General features: G+C 39.7%; 2 protein-coding genes across 2 annotated transcripts; one reads left to right on the top strand and one right to left on the bottom strand.

The window, feature by feature from the left end:
• The first annotated feature begins 1,250 nt into the window (after window positions 1–1,250).
• Window positions 1,251–5,591, top strand: bmp10 (bone morphogenetic protein 10). The gene is made up of 2 exons (XM_060884076.1): window positions 1,251–2,097; window positions 2,368–5,591. The coding sequence occupies exons 1-2, from the start codon at window positions 1,713–1,715 to the stop codon at window positions 3,399–3,401; spliced, it is 1,419 nt and encodes a 472-aa protein (XP_060740059.1). The 5' UTR covers window positions 1,251–1,712; the 3' UTR covers window positions 3,402–5,591.
• Window positions 5,592–17,892: 12,301 nt separating this feature from the next.
• Window positions 17,893–21,716, bottom strand: ch25hl3 (cholesterol 25-hydroxylase like 3). The gene is made up of 2 exons (XM_060884289.1): window positions 21,101–21,716; window positions 17,893–19,875 (listed from the first exon to the last, which is right to left on the bottom strand). The coding sequence occupies exons 1-2, from the start codon at window positions 21,553–21,555 to the stop codon at window positions 19,521–19,523; spliced, it is 810 nt and encodes a 269-aa protein (XP_060740272.1). The 5' UTR covers window positions 21,556–21,716; the 3' UTR covers window positions 17,893–19,520.
• Window positions 21,717–22,606: the final 890 nt, after the last annotated feature.

The following is a 22,606-nucleotide window of genomic DNA, read 5'->3' on the forward strand; positions in this document are numbered from 1 at the left end:
GTATTCCACATCACCAGACAAAGGAAAACAGGAATGTTGTTGGGGGACAAGGAAGGCGAGAGGAATGTTGGAACAATTGGTCACTAGGTCAAACTTCTCCTAAACACCCTCTAGAGGGTCTATCGTCGTAACTCTTGACCTTGTGCGTCATTTCTAATCATTCACACGTAAGGCAGCCTCGGCATATCTGATCCCTGGGGTAGAACTTTGCTTTTTTAAGTCCTGTTCCCTACATTTGGCACTGATCTGAGTATGTCTTGCAAACAGGTATCTACATACTTAAACGTATACTAGATGATCCTAAAGCTGCTCCCAAATCAGCAGAAAGTGGTGTGCCACTCTTCTGTGCCTTGGAGCGTTCAAACTATGTGAAGCATCCTGGCCAGACAGGGGCTGCTTTCACAAATCGTTGCTAGAATTTTCTTTCAACTACAAGGTCTTGTCAGTCCCTGGACAGTCGTGATAAGGGTTTCCCAGCACTTCCGAAAGTGCTGTTCATTTGACGTGTGAGTGCAGAACAACACTCATCACTGTGGGACCGATACTTTGGGAGCCACCACTTGAAAAACCAAGCAACTGATAGGGTTCTACAGACATTTGGAAACAAGGCATTGTAATTGTAACATTTGTTGATTTGGAGGATTAAGAAGAAAGTTTAAGACAGCACAAGTGAAACAGGAAATACTTAACCCAGGGGTTTTGGGATAAACAACCTGAAATGGACATTGTGTGTTTTGTGCGACCCCTTGGCCTTGATGACCCTACATTTTTTAAACGAATTTAAGATATAATGTAGGACTTGTAAATCTATATTCAATAAATGTTTTGGCAAGATGTTTTGTCATGTTCATGTTCAACAACTTCTGTTGTTCCACTGAGTCGGTGTCAGTCAGTGTTGTCAAACCGACTGTGAAGTTTGAGTCTTCTTCATTCTGTTCGTGTTCAGCTGACTTGTATACACACTTATTATCCTTACACCGTACAGCGATAACAAAGCAGACATTCCTCACACCTCATTTCATTTAAATTCAGAGAAAATAACAACAAGAAGTTGTCTGAAAGAAATGGTCAATGAAATGGTGGTTCATCACTGGAACAACACCACCAGGAAAAAAAATAAAGAGTAGGCTCAAGTCTCTTCCCTGACTCACCCACCCAAACAAAAAAACCCAGTTTTTCTGGTATCAGAACAATGTTTACAAAGTCCTCATTAAGGAAAGAAAGTAGATAACGGCACATACACACACACACACGCACACACAGTGGGACCATCAGCAGTGAAAATGCAGAGCTTCCCAGCTTATAGATAAGGGGCCAAGAGAAAGCAAGAGATAGGGAGTGAGAGAGAGGAAAACAGAGGAAGAAAAGAGATGCCACAGTGAAACTCAATGAAGCAGTCCTTCAAACCAAAGCCTGCAGACAACAGAGCCACATCGATGTTAGGAGCAATAAAAACCTGAAATCTGGAATAGGTGCACTACAAAACAGCAAACATTGTCCCTCTACATGTAGGAAAGGACAGATTTACCAGATCAACACCAAGAAACAACTCATCTTGCTAAAACCAGGAACCTCTTAAAAAAGCTTGGATTTTAGTGTTCTTCTTTCGAGGATCTAGCGAGGAAATCTATCAATTTCATTCCCTATTTGCATGAAACTTTCTCCATATTGGAAAGTGATTCCAGCTGATTCATGTTCCTTTACTCCTAACCATGGCTGGTGTTAAAGGTTGCTCGACCACCTCCATGCACTGCCTCTCTTTCCTCCTGATCATTTCAGCGATTTTGTCAGGGAATGCAAGTCCTATCAGTTCCCCAGAGAGGCACCGAACTGCTCCTGGGTTTGACGATGGCCGTGGAGGGGTTGTGGATCCTTCTCTTCTAGAGCAGGACAGTGAGGTAGATATGCAAAATCTGCTAGAGACCCTGCGGGGACAGTTCCTCAGGACCTTCAACCTGTCAGGACATGGACCCCCCGTACAGCCTGGGGCACCCCGAGTACAGCCTCCGGAATACATGCTGGAATTGTATAACCGATTTGCTAATGACAGAACATCCATGCCATCTGCAAACATTGTACGCAGCTTCAAAAATGAAGGTAAGGGTGTTGTATTTGGTTTGGTAAAGCCTTTAGCTCTTTTTTCCTTTACTGAAATATTACTGAGTTTTGATGAAACATTTTTGCCACAATATAAATCCTTAATTCTGGGACCAATTCAGTGGTGTAGAAGCTGACCGCACCCAAAGCCATTATTATTTCTCATGGTTTTGTTCATTTGTTTTTGTGCAGTGGTTCGGTTATGTATGAACTGTGTCCCTAAATCTGGTATGGCGCATGCATAAAAGCTATTATTACTTCCTTCCTTAGAGTCCACCCCAAGTGACATGGGTCCCGAAGGTGTGAGGCGACACCCCCTCCTTTTCAACATTTCCATCCCAAATCATGAGCGGGTGATGGCTGCAGAGCTCCGTCTCTACACCCTTGTCCAAATTGACAGGCAGCTGTATGCTGGCGTTGACCGGACAGTGACTGTATATGAGGTGGTTCAGCGGAATGACAGCTGGATTGAAGACGGAGAAGAGGAACAGGTGCAGCTAGTGGAATTGGCATCACGGCAGGTTTATGGCATGGACAATGGCTGGGAGACTTTTGACATGACTGTTGCCATGCAAGACTGGCGCAGGTCCAACTCTGGTAACACCCACAGACTGGAGGTTCACATTGCAAGTTTAAACTCACAGAATGGGTCAGAGTTTGAAGGTCCTGCAACAGGTGGGGACATGGAAATTGATACAAGTACAGAAGAAAGGCACAAACCTCTGATAATTGTTTTCTCCAATGACCAAAGTACAGATCACAGAGGAGAAAAACAGGAGTTAAATGAAATGATCAAGCATGAAATGCCTGGGACAGGTCAGAACGACAACTTGGACATGGAACTCATGGATCTCTGGGGGGATCTAGGGAGTATGAGACAAGAAGGACATAGCAAAGAATCGGAACCAGATGAAGAAGCTCTCCTCCAGATGCGCTCCAACCTCATTTATGACACAGCCGCCAGGATTCGAAGGAATGCAAAGGGCAACCAGTGCAAGAAAAGTTCCCTATATGTTGATTTTAAGGACATTGGATGGGACTCTTGGATCTTAGAACCTCAGGGTTATGAGGCGTATGAATGCACGGGAGTCTGTACTTACCCCCTAACCAAACATGTCACTCCAACCAAGCATGCCATTGTGCAGACACTGATCAGCCTTAAAAGCCCAAAGACTGTTTCCAGAGCTTGCTGTGTCCCCACAAAACTTGACCCCATTTCACTTCTCTATCTGGATGATGCAGGTGTGGTCACCTACCAGTACAAGTTTGAAGGCATGGTGGTGGCAGAATGTGGTTGCAGATAGTCCTCAAAGAATTTGGTGGGGAATTTGTAAGTTTTGGTAAAGGACACTGAGAAATAAAGACATTTCTATGTCTTGTAGGAAAAGAGACTGTAGTTCCAGGTAAACATGATGAAATCAAGACATAAGAAGTCCCACTGTAAAGGGGCTGTTCTTAACATCAAGAACCTTTAAGATCTGGTGATCTTATCATATTTAACTTTTTCAAAAGTGACAGCAGAAAAGAAATAATTCAAAAAAGAAGATTAGATTTAGTGCTTTTGTATGGAGACTGCCAACGGTTAACTTCAAGTAAAAGATGGAAAATCAATACAGCAAACCACTAAATAAACATCCTCAAGATGACTACAGCCACAGTCAGAAAGATGTCGGGGTGTTGCATTGTATTTTGACGTTTTCTGGGTGTGACCTTAACTACTCAAACCAAAGATACACTCCTGACCTTTTTGATGGCAACTCCATTTTATGACAACAAAGTTCTTTTAATTAACACTAGTTTTGGAGGGCCTGTGAACTCTAAGGGAAAAAACCATGTAAGGCCACTATGTCGAGGCTTGTGGAAACCGCCAGTATCCAGTCTCTGTAGCATTCTATCTACATCCTTCTCTGCCCTGTGTCAATACACAGCTTCCTGCATAACTGAAAGCATTTGATAATGGCCATCCAAGGCAAAGCAATATGGTTATCTGGGAAGTCTTTGAGGAACGGAAATGTGTGAAACTAACCAGAATGATCTAGCGTGAGATGTTCTACCGGTCAAAGAGAAAAAAATGAGCGGTATTCCTGTTTTTGTTTTGCATGGACACCCTCTGGACATTTTGGACATGCAAAATGGATGGACCTTGTCCAGGTATCAGACAGCAATCGCTATTTAGATGCCTAAGCTAAGTTCCAAGGACAATCTTCTGTTTAATGCGCACATGGTCAGACAGATTTATGTATTTTAAAATTCTATTTATGTTCTGCTTCTTTTAATTGTTTGCATCCTATACCTTACCTCAACACTATGTAGTTTGCAAAGCAACTTTGGATCTGCAACTGTTCTATCAGGTCTAAGAAAGGAGCAGAAAAACAGATGGGGAAGTTGAAGGCTTTTTCCAATGTCCGAGGCACAGAAGACTGCATCATATGAGTTCTGGTGGTTGTGAGGTAGAAGGGTAGAGGTTATGGGGTTATCTACACTATGTTGCCTTGCATGCCTTGAGAGCTAAGCTCCCAGGCTTTGAGCAGTCCATGATAAGAAGGTGTTGCGGTTGAAAAACATGCAAGGATCCATTTCAAACTACATCTGTCAAGAATCCACCAGGCTGTTATTTCAACTCCCTCACCCGTGAAGGAATTATTGTCTGTGGACACTGGTTCACATTCCATTCTTGCTATTATAGAAAAACAATTCTTAACTGAACGGTGAGGTGGCGAACTCCAAGGGTATGGCTGTGGTACTTTTAATATGTACCTGTCACTTGGCAAAATCGAATAACTTAAAATGTATTACGGTTACTAAATACAGTATACCTTTAAAACACAATACCTTTAGTACTTCCATTTATTTAAGGGATCTGTATATACAGGTATATATACCTTAAGTACCATCGCTGTACCTTAAATTAGATCTAAATATATTCTACATTTAGAAATTTAGCCTTGGGGTCCCAATGCATTGACAAGCCATGGTACAGTTTGGTACCTTTCTCTAACTGTACACTGCCCCATCAAATTCCTTCACAAAAAAAGCCTTGATACGGTATATGAAAGAAAACCTTTAAAGAAACCAGTGCACCTACACATGTATAGCTAACATCTATTTAACATCGTATGCTAACCAGCAACACCAGTTCCACTCACTGCTATTCAATTATTTCGAAGTGTTGAATTAATCAGGACATAAGTGTTGCTTATTGTCCACTCTGTTAAAAGATTTCACTCAATTTTGCATCTCTTTAACACCACCGTGATAAAAGCAGACTTTCCATTGACTTCTATTGAGCTACAAAGACGGCTGACCATCGATTGCGCAAAAAACGGTTTCTGCTAACTTTACCATCACTGAGCTCCTGAAATATGGTCTTCCATACTGCTGCTTTATGTAAAAAAGCCTATTTATTGAAAATTAATTTATTAATTTTTATTGTGTCATTTATGTAAGTATGTATAGCAATATATGTAAATAAAAAACATTCTATATGTACAAAAGATTCGAGCTTGTGCTGAATAAACCACGTGCTTCTTCAGATCTGAAGAAAGGATTCTGCTTCGCTAATTCTGTAACATTTCTTCTTTCACCCAGACACCAGTCTTAGCATGTTCATTTTATAGCTGTCACTTGTGCAGATTCTGTACAGATCGTCGTGAACTCACACTCTCACATTGACCACTCTAAAACACCAGCTATTTTTAGACATGACATGTCCAGAGCTCTTTATTTATACTCAGCATGGAAGGGGAGTAATTCATAACTTTTAACTTTTCATTCAGAATCACAGCTATCTGGTCTGAGGCCATCATTTACACGTGTCAAACAAATCCACAGCCATGTGAAAGTTGTGTAAGATAATGACCACATATCTCTGAGGAACACTGTGGTCTATGAGTTTAATCGATTATAATTTAAATTATAACGTTGTAGGGGTTTTCATACTCTTTTCATACGCAAATATGCATTTCGTACTTAATTGCAAGATAAAAATCGTACTTTTAACATTTTAATTTTATGTAAATGTGCATAAAAATCTATATTTTCTTCAAAATTTGCCACAAAATCTAATGCTAAATAAACTTTAAATTTGTCAAATGAGCTAAAAAAAAATGTAAAACCTCATCAAATTAATGTTTTGTAAATTAGCTAGTTATGTTCTGGAAATAAGATTGTTAAAGTAATTAGATTATTAAATAAAAACATTCCTTCCAAAAATGCTTATTTAATATTTAACCAGCCAGAAAAATCTTATGTTTGTCCAAATTACAGAATGTTTTCTTCATGTTTTACTCTTAAACACTTTTTCAGAGAAATAAAACAGCAGGTCAGACTTTCCTCACTCACTCAAAGAATTGTCCTCAATACGCATAAAACTGTGAATAAGTGCTGATGAAATCATCCCCAGTTTGTAGTGACGTGTTTGTAAAACCACATCAAAACCATGAGATTTACTGGAATCTGTTTTGTGGAAACCAACTTGTGGAATCCCGATTTACAGGAAACATTAAGGAGGTGAGATTGGATGCAGAAATGAAGAATTTTTTGTTAAGGAGTGTTTAATAAAACACGAATACACAACAACAACAACATGGACACGACAAGACAAACCCACAAGGTCTTTCTACTAGCATACAGACTAGTGTGGAGTAAAATGTCACCTATTCTGGGTTGTGATTGGTCAGAAGGTTGATTCATTTTCTGAATGAATCAAAGCTCTGCACTCGTACTTGTTTCTATAGTAACAATAAGGTTTTGTAAGGTTATGTTGTTGGAACATTGATGGAAGGAGTCTCCAGTGTCAGTGCTTTGTGACTGTCAGAGGTTGATTATTTTCCAATAGCAGCACCACATTCATTCATTCATTCATTTTCTACCACTTAGCCGAACTACCTATCTCAGGCGTCATCGGGCATCAAGGCAGGATACACCCTGGACGGAGTGCCAACCCATCACAGGGCACACACACACACACTCTCATTCACTCACACAATCACACACTACAGACAATTTTCCAGAGATGCCAATCAACCTACCATGCATGTCTTTGGACCGGGGGAGGAAACCGGAGTACCCGGAGGAAACCCCCAAGGCACGGGGAGAACATGCAAACTCCACACACACAAGGTGGAGGCGGGAATCGAATCCCCAACCCTGGAGCAGAAGAACATCCGTCTATCAGTAAATGATTACGCTTGAGATGGCATGTAGGTGTTATTATTTATTGTGATGTTAACAGAACTAGAACGTACTAATGCCGTATTGATAATGGAGCTCCAGTCACTCTTTAATCGTAATCCAGCTGACACACTTCTCTTCTCTATCTTAGCTTCAGTTTTACTCTGTTCTGTACTCACGCTGTATAAAATAACTGCAGTTTCGGGATGTTTAGCCAAATCATGTGAAAAGCTAAATACAGCATTCTGGGGTTCATGCACTCTGAATCTTCAAACTCCTCCTGAAGCCTCTCTGAGCTTTTCTCATTAATGAGCTATTTACAAATCTTCTTTAAAAAAAAAATCACATCTGGACAGTGTTTAGAGTCTCGAACAAAAACCCTGCAGCTCTGTTGAAATGGGAAGTTGGGAGCAAGTATATATGATACCAAAGATGATAAGTTCGTTATCGATTCCCACTCACTCGTGCTGCCTAACACAACGCTAGTCAGGGTAAAAACACTCTCTGCGGCCCAGACGTTTATGCTAGTGGAATAAGACTATCAGATGATACATTTTAGAAGGAAATTACTGACTAGTAAGTCATTAGTCATAAGATTCCCAGGGACCGGTGTGTATATAAAAACTTCAATGAAGCTTGCCTCATCTTCATGCGCATGGCCTGACTGTTTATCAGTCCATCGTCCATCCCAACACCACATCCACCCTCAGATCTGATCTCTCTCCATCCCGGAGGAGCTGCCCGGCTCTAACCAGAAACGTTCATGGAGATTTTTTGCTAAAACTTTACAATAAGACTACGCGAATAATCCTGCACTGACAAATGAAATACTAATCACCAACTAATGAAGACTTCACCTTTAACTTACTCCATCAAACCTGCTCTTTAATACAGAATATAAACTATAATTTAGGATTTGTTTATTCTGTATCCATACAGTACACAAACATCACTGGATTTAGTTCAGATTATACACTGATCCCACTAATAAACTAATAAACACCAATCGTTTTATCTTGATTCCTTTTGCATCCCTCCAACTCGCCGCTATCTGAATTTAATTCCACTCCACTTCCCACAATGCACCTGTACCTCCACGTTCACACTTCTGATCGTCTCTCAAACCTCATACAAGAAAATGAAAAGAAGTTCATGATAAATAAATAAATAAATAAATAAATAAATAAATAAATAAGTGAGTAAATCTCAGTGTACACTTGACAAACCCCACACTTGTCAGATCAAACACACTCCTGGATGAGACTTTTCATATAGCAAAAGAAAATAATACATTAAAAAGCTTTAAAATTGTTAAATTCAAAATAAAAGCAGGAGAAACAAACAAGTCTCAGTGAAAACTTTTTTATATGGAGTTTTAGTCAACGTTCCAACACTGGAACAAAAGTCATTCCAGTTACTTTGCACTTCAAACCTGTTTTTTTTTCTGTATCCTTACACCATGAGAGATCTCAAATCATGTTTGAAAGCATAAAAAAGATTTAAAGCTCCACACATACCTTAGGCTAATAAACATTCATAAGAAATATTTATCAAAGTAATTTGTTGGCTGTGAGAAATAGATTTTTCTTCAACGGTGCAGAGAGACAGACTTTCACTGTGGCTCTGATGTGATAGATAAATAAATAAATAAATAAATAAATAAATATCGAAAAAGAGCTGTACTGAGTAAACCTTTAACAATGCCAAATGGAGGTGGAGCTCCTGCTGCTGCAACCTGATTATTTACATTGCGGATATGCTGTAATTGCCTTTAATGAAGCAGGAGGGAGTTCTGGCTGGAGGTCCACGGCTCCTCGAGCCCATTCAGCTCAGCACGGGATGCAGTGATGCAAGAGATAAAGAGAAGGAGTGATGAGCGGAGAGATAGAGGACACAGGCGTTGACAGAGACGTCATGAGGGCATGCGGTCATTACCAGAGAGTACAGTGGGCTACGTGTGGGACTGCAGGAAGGCTCTCCTGAGCCAGTGGACACACGTTTACACACATACACACTAAGGACAGACTTCAGAAGTGTGTCCTACATACCAAACTCAATGGAAGTGATTCAGCAAAACAACACATATTAATACGAGATCGATACGAGATTCACTACGTCCCTCAAAAGCAGTTAAACCCTCACGTCTTTCTCAAGCAGTTAAACCTTCACGTCCCTAACAATCAGTATACACACCTTAATAAATATTAGCCAATGTAATGAAATGATTGACAGTTATTTTTCCCCCTGATTTATACCTAACAGCCTCTGGAAGCCCCGCCCCTTTCCACTCATCTCATATTAGTAATCTCTTGTCTCGGTTTTCTCGCTGGGAAGAAGCACTGAACTAGCGTCCTCACAGTATTTAAGGTAAAGGTACTAGAGAAGTGTCATGCTAACAGTTTTCTTTATTGTTAATTAATTTAAGTAACATATAAATGTGTAAGTAAGTACGAGTATCTTCACTTTAATTAAAACAAAATACCAGCAGGTTTTTCACCCTGAAATGTCTGGTGGTTACATAAAACTCCATAAATAAAACACACACACACACACACATTAGAAGTACAAATTTTACTGTGAGATGTTTCAGTCCTTGTCGTATATGTGTTATATCACACGGAGTTCCTCAAGACTCAATTCTGGGCCCGCTGCTATTTACTCACTAAAAAGCTTTATTCTAAAATAAACAGATACACATCGCACACTACGACTGATATGCTGATCAGATACAGCTCTGTTTTTCACCTTAAACCTGAGCTGAATTAGCATCTCATTGGGCCGCATTGACTATGTCTGTGTCTCAGATTGGAAATGAACGTTTATGTTTTACTCCCCGTAACAATCAACAGCGTAAACAGGAAGCACGCTGCTGCAAATCCGACTGGTTCTACAGAATTCCGAGGAATACAAACCAAAGCCAGAGGAAATAATGAAAAGTTTGGTGCATTTATATTTAATAAAATAAAATAAAAGCTAAAATATGTTTTTCAGAGACATTTCCTTCCTGTAGCTTTTTAATGACATTTTTTAAGCTGATGTAACACTGGAATATTAAAAGTTAACATTTTGTAATTTTTTAAACTTTAAAATAGTAAATATTTTTTTAATTGTATTAATCACTCTTTTTCCAAGATATTTTGTTTTTTATAATCTTGTAAATTCAATAAAAGTCTTTAAAAAAAAATTTTTGTGACTAATAATTGTGATTTGCCTACTTATTTAAACCTGATTGTACCAGCTCCAATTGTCTTCAGTGCCTAGAAGATTTTGGACCTCCACTGAGATGAGGCCGACTCTGTGAGGATCCTGAGGCATCTAGAGATGTTCCAGCTCCAGTTGGACTCTGCTATACTAAAGAGAAGATGCAACTCCATGTGGTCTTTGAGGACAAGAACCTCCTCATCACTACAACATTTATCAGACTGTATATTTATAATCACACCCCCAGTGTCACCCAGATGAGGATGAGGTTCCCCTTTGAGTCTGGTTCCTCTCAAGGTTCCTTCCTTTACCATCTAATGGAGTTTTTCCTCCCCACAGTCACCTGAGTCACCTCAGACTTGTTCATTGGGGATAAATACAAACACATTTAAATATATCTAATATTAATCTTGTATTTTGTATTATATTAATCTTTATATTATTCTTTATAATAACCTTTTGTTCCCATGTTTATGTTTTTTGAGACAATGAGACAATGTCAATTGTAAAAAGCGCTAAACAAATAAATATGAATTTGAATTGGATTGAATTATATAATTTTTAGTGTTACACATTTTAAGTGGCTGCTAACTTCATTACTGTCATTAAAACAATGACCTGTTTACTGGAAAAAAAAACATAGTCACCAAACATATCCAGCTTTTAGCAAGAACTCAAACTGCAAACACTCAAACTTCAACAGAATGGACTCTGTGTTGATAAATAAATAAAGCTTGACATCAGCCAGCCACCAGGGGGCGCACTTCCTGCACTTTCAGCTGAACTCGTCATGTTCTGATGTGAAAACATTTTCTTGCTGTTAGTGTAGAATTTTGAAACATTTTGAAACCTCATACAATCTCTGAAGGTTTGCAGTGTTTACTATTATAAAGAATCTGACTCATTTGCTGGAACATTTCTATTAGCTCCTGGGACTTGAAGCTTGTATCTTGACCACATTGACATCACACATCTCCATGGGGGATTTTAGATGAAATAACAATAAACTGTAACTATGGACATTTCGCTCTGGGGATTTCATGTTAAGAGTTAAAGTAAAAACAGTCGCTATGTGGGTAAGGTCTGGATTTCTGGCACTGATCTGGGTATTTCTGGTTTTGATTCATTTTGGTTAAACTGCAAAAAGCTTCAGCCAAGAAAAACCAAATAACAGCAAAGACGCATGAAGGACTGCTGAATCAGGAGTGTTAAACCTCACGCAGTCAGTCCTGCACTGAGAACGCTGGATTAGAATTCTGTAAAACATCAGTAGTACAGATGAAAAACACAAAACTGTGTTGATTTAGTAAATTTTAACAGCACTGATATTCAATAATAAACAATCAATAATACTGACACCAACACCACCACTATCAAAAACACCATCACCACCCAGCAACACCACCCAACACCATCAATACCCCCACCAACAACACTAACAGCCCACCATCATCACCAATAACATCAATACCACTAACAACATCAATACCACCAACAACACCACCCAACACCATCAATACAACCACCAACAACAACACTAATAACAGCCCACCATCATCACCAATAACATCAATACAACTAACAACACCAATAACACCACAACACCACCACTATCAACAACACCATCAATAACACCACCACTATCAACAACACCATCAATAACACCACCACTATCAACATCCTTAATAACACCACCACCACCCAACACTATCAATAACACTACCACCACCCAACACCATCAATACCACCAATAACACCCCACCATTATCACCAACAACAACATCTACACCACCACTATCAACAACACCAACAACACCACCACTATCAACATCATCAATAACACCCCCACTATCAACAACACCTTCAAAACCACTATCACTCAACACCACCACTATCAACAACACCCTCAATACCAGCAACAACACCAATAACACCATAACACTTCCACTATCAATAACACCAATAACACAACACCACTACAAACAACACCATAAATAAAACCACCAACACCAATAAAATTACAACACCACCAACATTACGACCATCAATACCACCACCAATAAAACCACACCACCACCAATGACAACACAACACCAACAACACCATCAATACACCACCAATAACACCACAAAACCGCCAACAAAAACACAATAAATTCCACCACCACCAACAACAACACCATCAATAACACCAAAACCACCCAATAACACCACCCAACACCATCAATACCATCACCACCAACAACACTAATAACAGCCCACCATTATCACCAACAACATCCACACCACCACTATCATCATCAATAACACCCCCACTATCAACAACACCTTCAAAACCACCATCACTCAACACCACCACTATCAACAACACCCTCAATACCACAGACAACACCAATAACACCATAACACTACCACTATCAATAACACCAATAACACAACACCACTACAAACAACACCATAAATAAAACCACCAACATTACGACCATCAATACCACTACAATAAAACCACAACACCACCAACACCACCAATGACAACACAACACAACACCAACAACACCATCAATACCACCACCAATAACACCACAACCCAACACCACCACTATCAACAACAAACATCAGCACTGCGAACAACACCAACACAGCTGTCATCACCACCAAATTTTGCCTGTTTGTTTTACATGTTTATTTCTATCTTCTTTACTTTTGTAATTCTACTATATTAGTAAAGTACCAGTAAAGTTTTAATGGTTAATAGTTTATCATAATTTTAATAGTTAGTGTTTGTACAGGGGGGGCACGGTGGCTTAGTGGTTAGCACGTTTGCACCACACCTCCAGGGTTGGGGGTTCGATTCCCGCCTCCACCTTGTGTGTGTGGAGTTTGCATGTTCCAAAGACATGCATGGTAGGTTGATTGGCATCTCTGGAAAATTGTCCGTAGTGTGTGATTGCGTGAGTGAATGAGTGTGTGTGTGCCCTGCGATGGGTTGGCACTCCGTCCAGGGTGTATCCTGCCTTGATACCCGATGACGCCTGAGATAGGCACAGGCTCCCCGTGACCCGAGGTAGTTCGGATAAGCGGTAGAAAATGCGTGAGTGAGAGTGTTTGTACAGGGCTGTAGGAGTGAAGTAAAGTAGCTGAAATTGAAAGTATCTATAGGAGATTTGTGCATGTATTATTATTATTATTATTATTATTATTATCTACACAACAGATTTGTTTATCAGGTGTTTAGCTTTTGCCTCCGTGTAAAAGTGGAAAGGATAATACAATGTTTAAAGATGGCTTCCGCCAACACCATAGTTATGCTTCATGGTTATGTCCAGTGTGTTTGATTTAACTTTTTCAACTCTTGTGCAATGGAGGAAAAACACTACCGCTATGACCCCCAGTGGAATTGTTGAGAAATAACTTTACCCCTGAGCTCACTGTCAGACCCCACTGCAAACAGTCAGCACTCTTAATAAGGATGTGGCTGATTACTGAGTCTGATTACCGTCAAAATAGAATGTTCAAATTAAACAGATTGTGGTGTTTATTAGAGACAGATGTTCGTAGATTGAATGGAATTTTTCCTTTGTTTCAAGATCTATAGGAAATATCATTCAAAACAGATGTGCATCTGTGAAATGAATCCTGTATCATAGTTAGACATGTTCTTAAACCTTTATGTGGTTTTCAGGGTGAATGAAAGAAAACAGACCTGAACCTCCTGAGAAGATCCATCAAAGCCACTTGGCCTTGAACTGTACAGCAAGAAGCTAATAAAAATGCCTTACGTCCTAAAGCAAGGAATAAACTTCCACTGAAATAAAAGCAACATGTGTTTATAACATGTTTATAAGGTTACATCAAACACTTGGATGTGTTACAGTTACAACATCCTACAAAACCTCACAAACCTTGAGGAGAAAGCTCCTGCTCGCCAAGAAGACCATCACTGCACATCTACAAATTTTTGAGATCAGACAGACAAGACAGAAGGTTGCTGACAGCCATAAGTTTGCTGGAACAATGTTTTGCGGATGTAGAACAAAATAGAACTTTTTGGTTGAAAGGAGAAGTGTTATGTTTGGAGATGCTTGGAAAACACTCCAGAATAAGAAATGTATTCTATCTGTGAAACACGGTGGTGGTAGTATCAAGGTTTGGGCCTGGCTTGCTGCATCTGGGCCATTGATGGAACAATGAATTCTAAATGATACCAGAAAATTCTAAAGAAAAATAAACTGAATCTCCAGAAAACATGGATCGTGGAGCAAGACCACAACCCTAACCACAGGAACACATTTCACCCTAAACCATTCTACCAAAGTTTTATGTTTAGAAGAGATAAAAGTTCATGTTTTCGAATGGCCAAGTCTGTGTCGTGGGTTTAATCCGTTCCGTATGTGGTTAGAGCAGATCATGTGAGGAAACTCACCAACATCTTGGATTTGAAGGTGTTCTGTACTGATGAATGGGACAAAACTCCTCCAACAGTTACCAGAAACATTTACTTGGAGTTCTCTTGGAGTTTTCCTCAGTAAATAGATGAATAATATTTCTGTCTAATTTGTTTAACTGGGTCTTTGTTGTCTGCTTGACAACTTATTTATACGCATATATTAAATATAACTTTATAAACAATCCCTCAGATCCCCTGTAATTACACCACAAACCACAAGGGGTCCACGGAGCCCAGAATGAGCAACACAGGTCTAGATGCTATTGAAGATCCGCGACTCCACTGAAAAACAATCTGTCAACCTCAGAGGCTCAAAGTACATGCATGTGAATGTGGCACTGATGTAAAAATGTAAGACAAGCTGTTATTTATGCAGTCAGGGTTGTTGATATGCAAATATGCAAATAAGAAGAAAGTTAAACCATGGTTTAGGAATGTAGAGAGAGAAAGGTAAGATAACGAAGAGCAAGGATTCGGTGTCCTGTGTAAAATAGGAGCAGTGTGAAACCTCACACGACAACAACCCAGGATTCTGTTCAACCGGAAACCCACGAAAGCAGAAAGATACTCAGATACACAGCAAATGTAAAACAACACAATTCCTCCTACATGTCCTCAGAGTGAATCCTGTAGGAGAACTTGTCCTCAGAGTGAATCCTGTAGGAGAACTTGTCCTCAGAGTGAATCCTGTAGGAGAACTTGTCCTCAGAGTGAATCCTGTAGGAGAACTTGTCCTCAGAGTGAATCCTGTAGGAGAACTTGTCCTCAGAGTGAATCCTGTAGGAGAACTTGTCCTCAGAGTGAATCCTGTAGGAGAACTTGTCCTCAGAGTGAATCCTGTAGGAGAACTTGTCCTCAGAGTGAATCCTGTAGGAGAACTTGTCCTAGGACCCACATAAACAGTGTTCTCTCTCTGAACTGAGCAGCTCGTGTGGATCAGGGTTTAGACACGGCTCATATGGCCTTGACCGTCTTCTCTCTCTCTGTACATCATAAACTGCCGGACTAAATGTCACCCAGGCGTGAATGTTTCTTCTCACTAACACACCATTTCAAGTTAAGTGATGTAATCAGAGCTTAGATCTCTCTCCTGTGCATGAGATTCAAGGAATGTCTGAATATAAAGGGAATGTCACTGCAGGGTAACAGTGTCGTTGTTCACACATGGCAGTGTGGATAATAAATAAAATCTAAAGCAAACTGTGTGTGTGTGTGTGTGTGTGTGTGTCTGGAGTGTGTGTGTGTGTGTGTCCGCCTCCAGACACAGATGACCTCACTGGAGAATTCGGCTTTATATAAGGAGTTACATGTCTCAATGTGATTAAAAAATGATCCATAAGAGACGATGAGATGAAGTGTTCAGTTCAGTATCAGCCCCTGATAGATATTTAAAATAATCTTTACGCAGGTCGTGTTATAATCTGTAATAAACACTGATGCTGTTGCTAAGGGGGATGTGGAAGCTCATTGGTTAAGATCAGAAGGTTGTGAGTTTAAAGCCCAGGTCCATCAATTACAAAACGTTTGTCACTCTGGATAATGGTGTCTGCCTAAACTAAACCTAAACATGGACCTGAACTGAGACTCCTACTGAACAACATAACACAGAGCTGCTGGAATATGGATTCAGATGATGATTCTCCTGGATCTGACTCCACAATGAAAACTCCAGAACTGATAATGAAACAGAAGACATCTGCTGTGCTTTAACCTCAGCTCAAGAGGTCACTTCTAATGTGTAAAGCTCTTCATTGTGAAGGGAATAAATCAGAATTGTGATTAACAATGAGCTCATCGTGTGATTATTTCACTGTTTAACATATCGACCTAATTTCAGTAGAAACACACATATAAACATGATCTCCTACTCCTACAGGATTGATGGGTTCTGGTCCAGGAAGAACATATTTATTATGAGGGTCTCCCCCAGAGAGAGGCTTAAAAAAATATTTGGTTTTATATTTAGGAAACTTTGTTTTCTTTTGAACAGAACCATCTTGTAAGATTCTACATAGAACATTTAAAGAACATTTGTCCAGAGGGACAAACTAGTCTCATTACCTTCAATCGTTCCAACTCGAACACCTGGTTCCTCAGGGCTTCTGTGGATAATTAGAAGTTCTAGACTGATACATACATTTTTTTTCCATAACAAGTTTCGACTCTGAATTCTTTCTCCAATGAATTGGTTCACAGGGTTTGACATCCCACATGTTTGAGCATTTCCTGCTCTGAAAGCTGTGATAAAGACATGATGAGTGTTAAAGTGAGTGAAAACATTCTCCAGCGTTTACTCATCCTGCTGACACACTTCTGATTCAGCCATAATCTAGAAAAACACTTATTTACAACCAGGAACTACTGAACCATGAGTCTAAACAAAGTCTGCCATATCTATCTATCTATCTATCTATCTATCTATCTATCTATCTATCTATCTATCTATCTATAACTACGATTGGCATCCCAAGGGGCGGGACTTTCAGCCAATATTTTCAAACTAACCAAGTGAACCTCATTAACAGCCATGTTGTGATTTGTCCATCATACTGCTTCCACATGTCAATCAATGCTAAGCAGGTGAAGCTAGTTTAACTCAAACCCCTAGAATTCATGCTTCGAACCAAATTTGCTTAAACAGTTTTATATGGTCCAGGATTACTCCAAGGTTGTGAGATAGATCTAGCACTGAACCTGTGAGCCCAATTCTAGATAATTATGTTCATGTGTGGTGTTTATTGTTCTTTACGTGAACAAGCCACTAAGGGCAATAGTCCTGACGAGTGCTTGGACCCCACAGCTTGCTGTTTGTCTCATGTCTCTGAATTTTTATTTTTTTATACCTTTGAAATCAACTATATCTTGGCGCAGTGCTAAACTACAGATAAAATATAAAAATGACATTTTTTTATTATTTTGTTCATCAAATTTACTCTTTGATCAAATGACTTTATTTTATTTCATACACACAGGTGATCCATTTACTGTTTAAAATAAGCAAATTATACAAAAATGTATGTTTTATGTCATAGTAAGTAATAAACAACATGTGAACAACCATAAATTTGTGCAATAAAAGGGTTCATATTGATGCGTCCGGCCGATTTCAGCCTTTCATTCACATCAGGATCGTTATCGTTTTTACATCTTCACATTTCATTTTTTTCTCCACACACTTCTTTAATAATGTCCCAGGATATTTTAACTCTTTAAACTTTAAAAAAAAAAGTAAATGATGCATTATAGTAGAAAACTATGACCGTATAAGGACTTCCTGTTCTTATTATACATACAGAGGACACACAGAGGAGTTTTCTGTGATCGCTAAATAAAAAGCCTTCAACAATCTGACGTTTATGAAAAGCAGAAAGCAGAGATAAACTAAACGAAGTCACTGTCTAACAGGACGATGTTCACTTTCAGGATATATCAGTAGTTTCAGTTAAACCTTTTAGGGAGGTTTTATAAGAAGCCCAGCTGCCGAGAGATCTGGAGATTCCACCTGTTTCTGATTGGTCAAATTCCTGGATCAGGTTCGACAGGTTTCTATTTTCCAAGGTTTCTATTTTCTATTTTCTATTTTTTAGGTTTCCAAGGTTCTCGTTCGGATATATTTTCATTTTTATTGCTGATACTTGTTACTGTTTATGGAATGAGTCTCCAGTGTCAGTATTTTGTAACATTTGGATTTGTATTTTGCGGTTTCTCTGTAACATGATGTAACAAGCTGCGATTATTTTTGTCTTATTAAGATGTTCTAATGTTTGAGTGCACAAAGACTCATCTCTGTGACGTTCCAACAATTAAGTGCTGTGCTGTTCGTTAATAGATAAACGATCTTTTAGCGAAAGATGTGATGTAAGCAGAATAACATAAAAAAAAATTATCAGTATATATGCTCAGTATATAACGCAATAGTGCAGAAGGCATTAGGAAAGGGGGGCTAAGACTTTTGCACATTACTGTAATAAAAAAATACTTCCTGTTCACAATGTATGTTAAGCGACAGGAAGCATAACAACTACATTTCTGAAGACTGTTCTACAGAGTCCAATATTTTGGGTTGCCAGGTTCACTATTTTCACACACAAAAAGGAAACAACAGGAGCTGGAGTTCAACTCCAAAACCTAAGATGTTTCCAAACTCTGATTAGATCGGCACACAGACGACATGAATATGTGTGAGTTTATAAACAGTAACAGTCCTCGTGTTACAGTTAGGCTCCGCCCACAAATGTATACACAGTTTTTAAAAATGTATATCTGACCTTTAAATCCCATTCATATTAAGAACAAAACAATTTCCTTCCATGTGAAAACAGCACAATTGACTGGAATGAGCACACCAGGCCAGCAGGTGGCATTAGTACGTCCTTAAATGTTACATAAAATGCAATAACATTAAGCTCTAGCGGGGTCATTTCCATTCACTCCACCGATTCAAATCCTATTATACTCTTCACCATATAGATTCGTTCACTGATCTGTTCGGGGACCTTTACGTAAGCTACATCAGATCATCAAACCAGTAGGTGGCGCCCGTGAGAGACACACGGACACGATCTCGGTGCAAGTCTTCAGCTCTTTCTAAAGCAAACATCCGCTCACGTGTTTATCCTTGTCCCAAATATGAGGTCCCAGTGTGTGAAGTACGGTGCGTAATTCCCTGTAACACGCTGATGATGCGCCTGATGGAACGGAGCCCCTCCGAAGCAGGGCAGAATCCTGTGTAGAGCCCAGGGGAAGTCGTAGCCACAGTGGTCCTCCACCGACAGCCAGATGTTGAGGAGGTGGAAGAGGATTTCACTGACTGGGTGGCAGCCCACCACCACGGTGCTCCACACGGCCAACACCTGCTGAGAGACGAGCTCCACGATGCTGGAGTCCAGAGCCATGAGGGCAAAAGGGTGCGTGTTCACATGGTGAGACTGATGGAAGATCCTGAAGAGCCAAGGGTTTCTGAGGAACAGAGCAGCAACAATGGGAGTTTCACAACAATCACAACAATGGTAGATTCTCTAATCTGATTGGTCAGAAACAGGTTTATTGACTTTCTCTAACTGCAGCTCTGATAGTAGTTTACAGCAGTCTGAAGTTTATAACTTTATAACAGTCGAGAGTTTTCTAGAGCAGTTTAAAACCCTCTATAACAGTTTAAAGCAGTCTATAAAACTCTAGAGCAACAAAGGGAAATGAACCCCAGATGCTTCACACAGACAGATTTTTTCAAATGTGTAATGCCAGTGTCACAACTTTCAGTTTTCCAGTTTTCAGGATACAGTTTACGTTTTTTTTCGGGTTTCTCTGTAACACAAGAAGTTGTGTTTTTGTCTTAGAGGAAAAAAATTGAAAGGCTGAGACACAGAGAAGGAAACAGTTTATAGCTGCTATAATGTGCATAAGAACCCGGTTGTTTCTACGATGTTGCTCCTTAAATGTTACTAAAACTGGATCAAATGTAAGCTGTGATGATTTTTAATACAATTAAAAGGAAAACATAAGTGTTGGTAAATTAATGTTCTAGAAGAGGAATAAAGCAGATAGTTATCCTGAAATCCACTTTATCCGTTTTATCCCTGTTACTGTAAAACACTCCATAACTATTAAGAGGATTAAATAATGTTGTGTAATAAGTGAAATGTGTTCACATCCCCCACATGTGCGTGTCAGGACTCGTGTCTGTATTCTGGTGAATAAAATGACTTTCTGGAACATAAATATCTGCTGTTGTAGTCACAGGCTGCTGAACATTACATAAGTGAAAGGAAAGAGTTCAAGTCTGGAGTCTGGAAGATCACATGAGCAAATGTTAAAGAGAGCGTTAAAATGTCCAATTCTGCTTTAATATTTATTATGTTTTCATACAAGCACGAGCTGGGATGTGAAATGATATTATAATAAAGTATATTGGGAAATTCTTCTATTTTTAATCTTTCTTTTTTCTTTTTTGTTTTTCAGGGACAGAAACTAAGAAGCCTAAAAAGAAAGTATTTTATTTTAGTTTTGAACATGATGCAAACATCAATCTAAATAAATTAAAAACTAAAATAATATTTTAAAGGAGCCTAAATGTAAGCTTTAAAGTTAATATATTTTGTACATTACCACTTTTTTCAGATTGTGATAAAGTACAGCGTTTAAACTCATAGAAATAAAAGAATCTTCCCAGACGTGAAAGTCTCACCTGTGCACCGTGTAATGCACCAAGAAGAAGAAGGTGTCGAACACGAGCAGGCATGAAAAACACTCTGTGCACGCGACGAGCAGCGACGGTGCAGCAGTCGCCGTCACCAGGCGCTCGTGCTGCGCGAACCCGAAGCGCGTCTCCGTGTAACCCATGCAGGCGCTTAACGGCAGGACGCACAGCGCGTATTTCCACGAGATCCGCGCGAGGCAGCAAAACCAGACGCGCAGGTTGACCGGCTTTCCGTGGATCCTGTATCGAGTGATCCATGGCACGCGCGGTCCGAGCACATCGAGACCGAGGAAAAGTGCTGATAACAGCACGTGAAACGAGAAAGCCACGCACGCGCCCAACAACGGCGCCGTGCGCACACCGGAGCGCTCGCGTATCCCGTCCCAGACGTTCTGCAGCAGAGGAGCGTCGCGCGCGGTCACCGAAACCGCACCGTCCAACATGTTCTTTTACTTAAGCGCTCATATGATCCGCATGGAGTCCGCAGGTGTAAGAGGTGAATCCTCTCCAGCACGGAGCGTCTGTGCCTTTATGTGTCCTGTGTGTTTCCGTTTCCCCTCTACAATAACCAGCACGAGCGCACACAACTGCACACACACTACAGTACTACAGCACCCAGTCTGCTCGTGCGGGAATGTTGCTGCAATTCCACGAGTGACGTCAGCATTGCATATTCACTCATCACATGTATACTAACATGTATTAGACAAAGAAAGATGAGCTTCTGAAGACGTCTTGAAGACGTCGGGGATGTGGTAGTATAGTGGTTAAGGTGTTTTGCTACCAATCGGAAGGTTGTGAGTTCGAATCCTACGTCCACCAAGCTACCACTGCTGGGCCCCTGAGCAAGGCCCTTCACCCTCAATTGCTCAGTTGTATAAAAATGAGATAAAATGTAAGTCCCTCTGGATATAAGGGCGTCTGCTAAATGCTGTAAATCAGGGGTGTCAAACTTATTTTGGTCTGGAGGCCACATACAGCTAAATCTGATCTCAAGGGGGCCAGACCAGTAAACTCATAGCAAAATGACATAGAACTAACAATAAGTCCACTTTTTTCTTTGTATTAGTGCAAAGAAGAAGTAAATGATAAAAATCTTTATATTAAATGAATTTTCCTTTTACAAAAATATATTATGAACAACCTCAGTAGTGTGTGCAATTTCAACAACACTTTTATCCAGTTTAACATTTATTTAAGTGCATTATGCATAAAAACTGAACACAGTTATTGCACAATGGTGCAAAACATTTAGTCACAGGTTTGTGGAACTTAAAAAAACTGTCCTGCATTTTAACATAAATTCCGGGAAGCAATTCTGAATACATGAATTGACTTCACGCACTTAAAATCTAAAGTGGCAGCTGTTTTAAAAAGAAAATCTTTGTAAAAAAATTGTTAATTTATACGTATGTATGTTTTTTAAAGTAAACAAATATATTTGATCAATTTGCCCCTGAAACTTGGCATCTTTTAGCCTGCACAAGTGCCTCA

This window comes from Tachysurus vachellii, chromosome 12 (genome assembly GCF_030014155.1).
Source record: "Tachysurus vachellii isolate PV-2020 chromosome 12, HZAU_Pvac_v1, whole genome shotgun sequence".
In the NCBI taxonomy this organism is placed as follows: domain Eukaryota; kingdom Metazoa; phylum Chordata; class Actinopteri; order Siluriformes; family Bagridae; genus Tachysurus; species Tachysurus vachellii.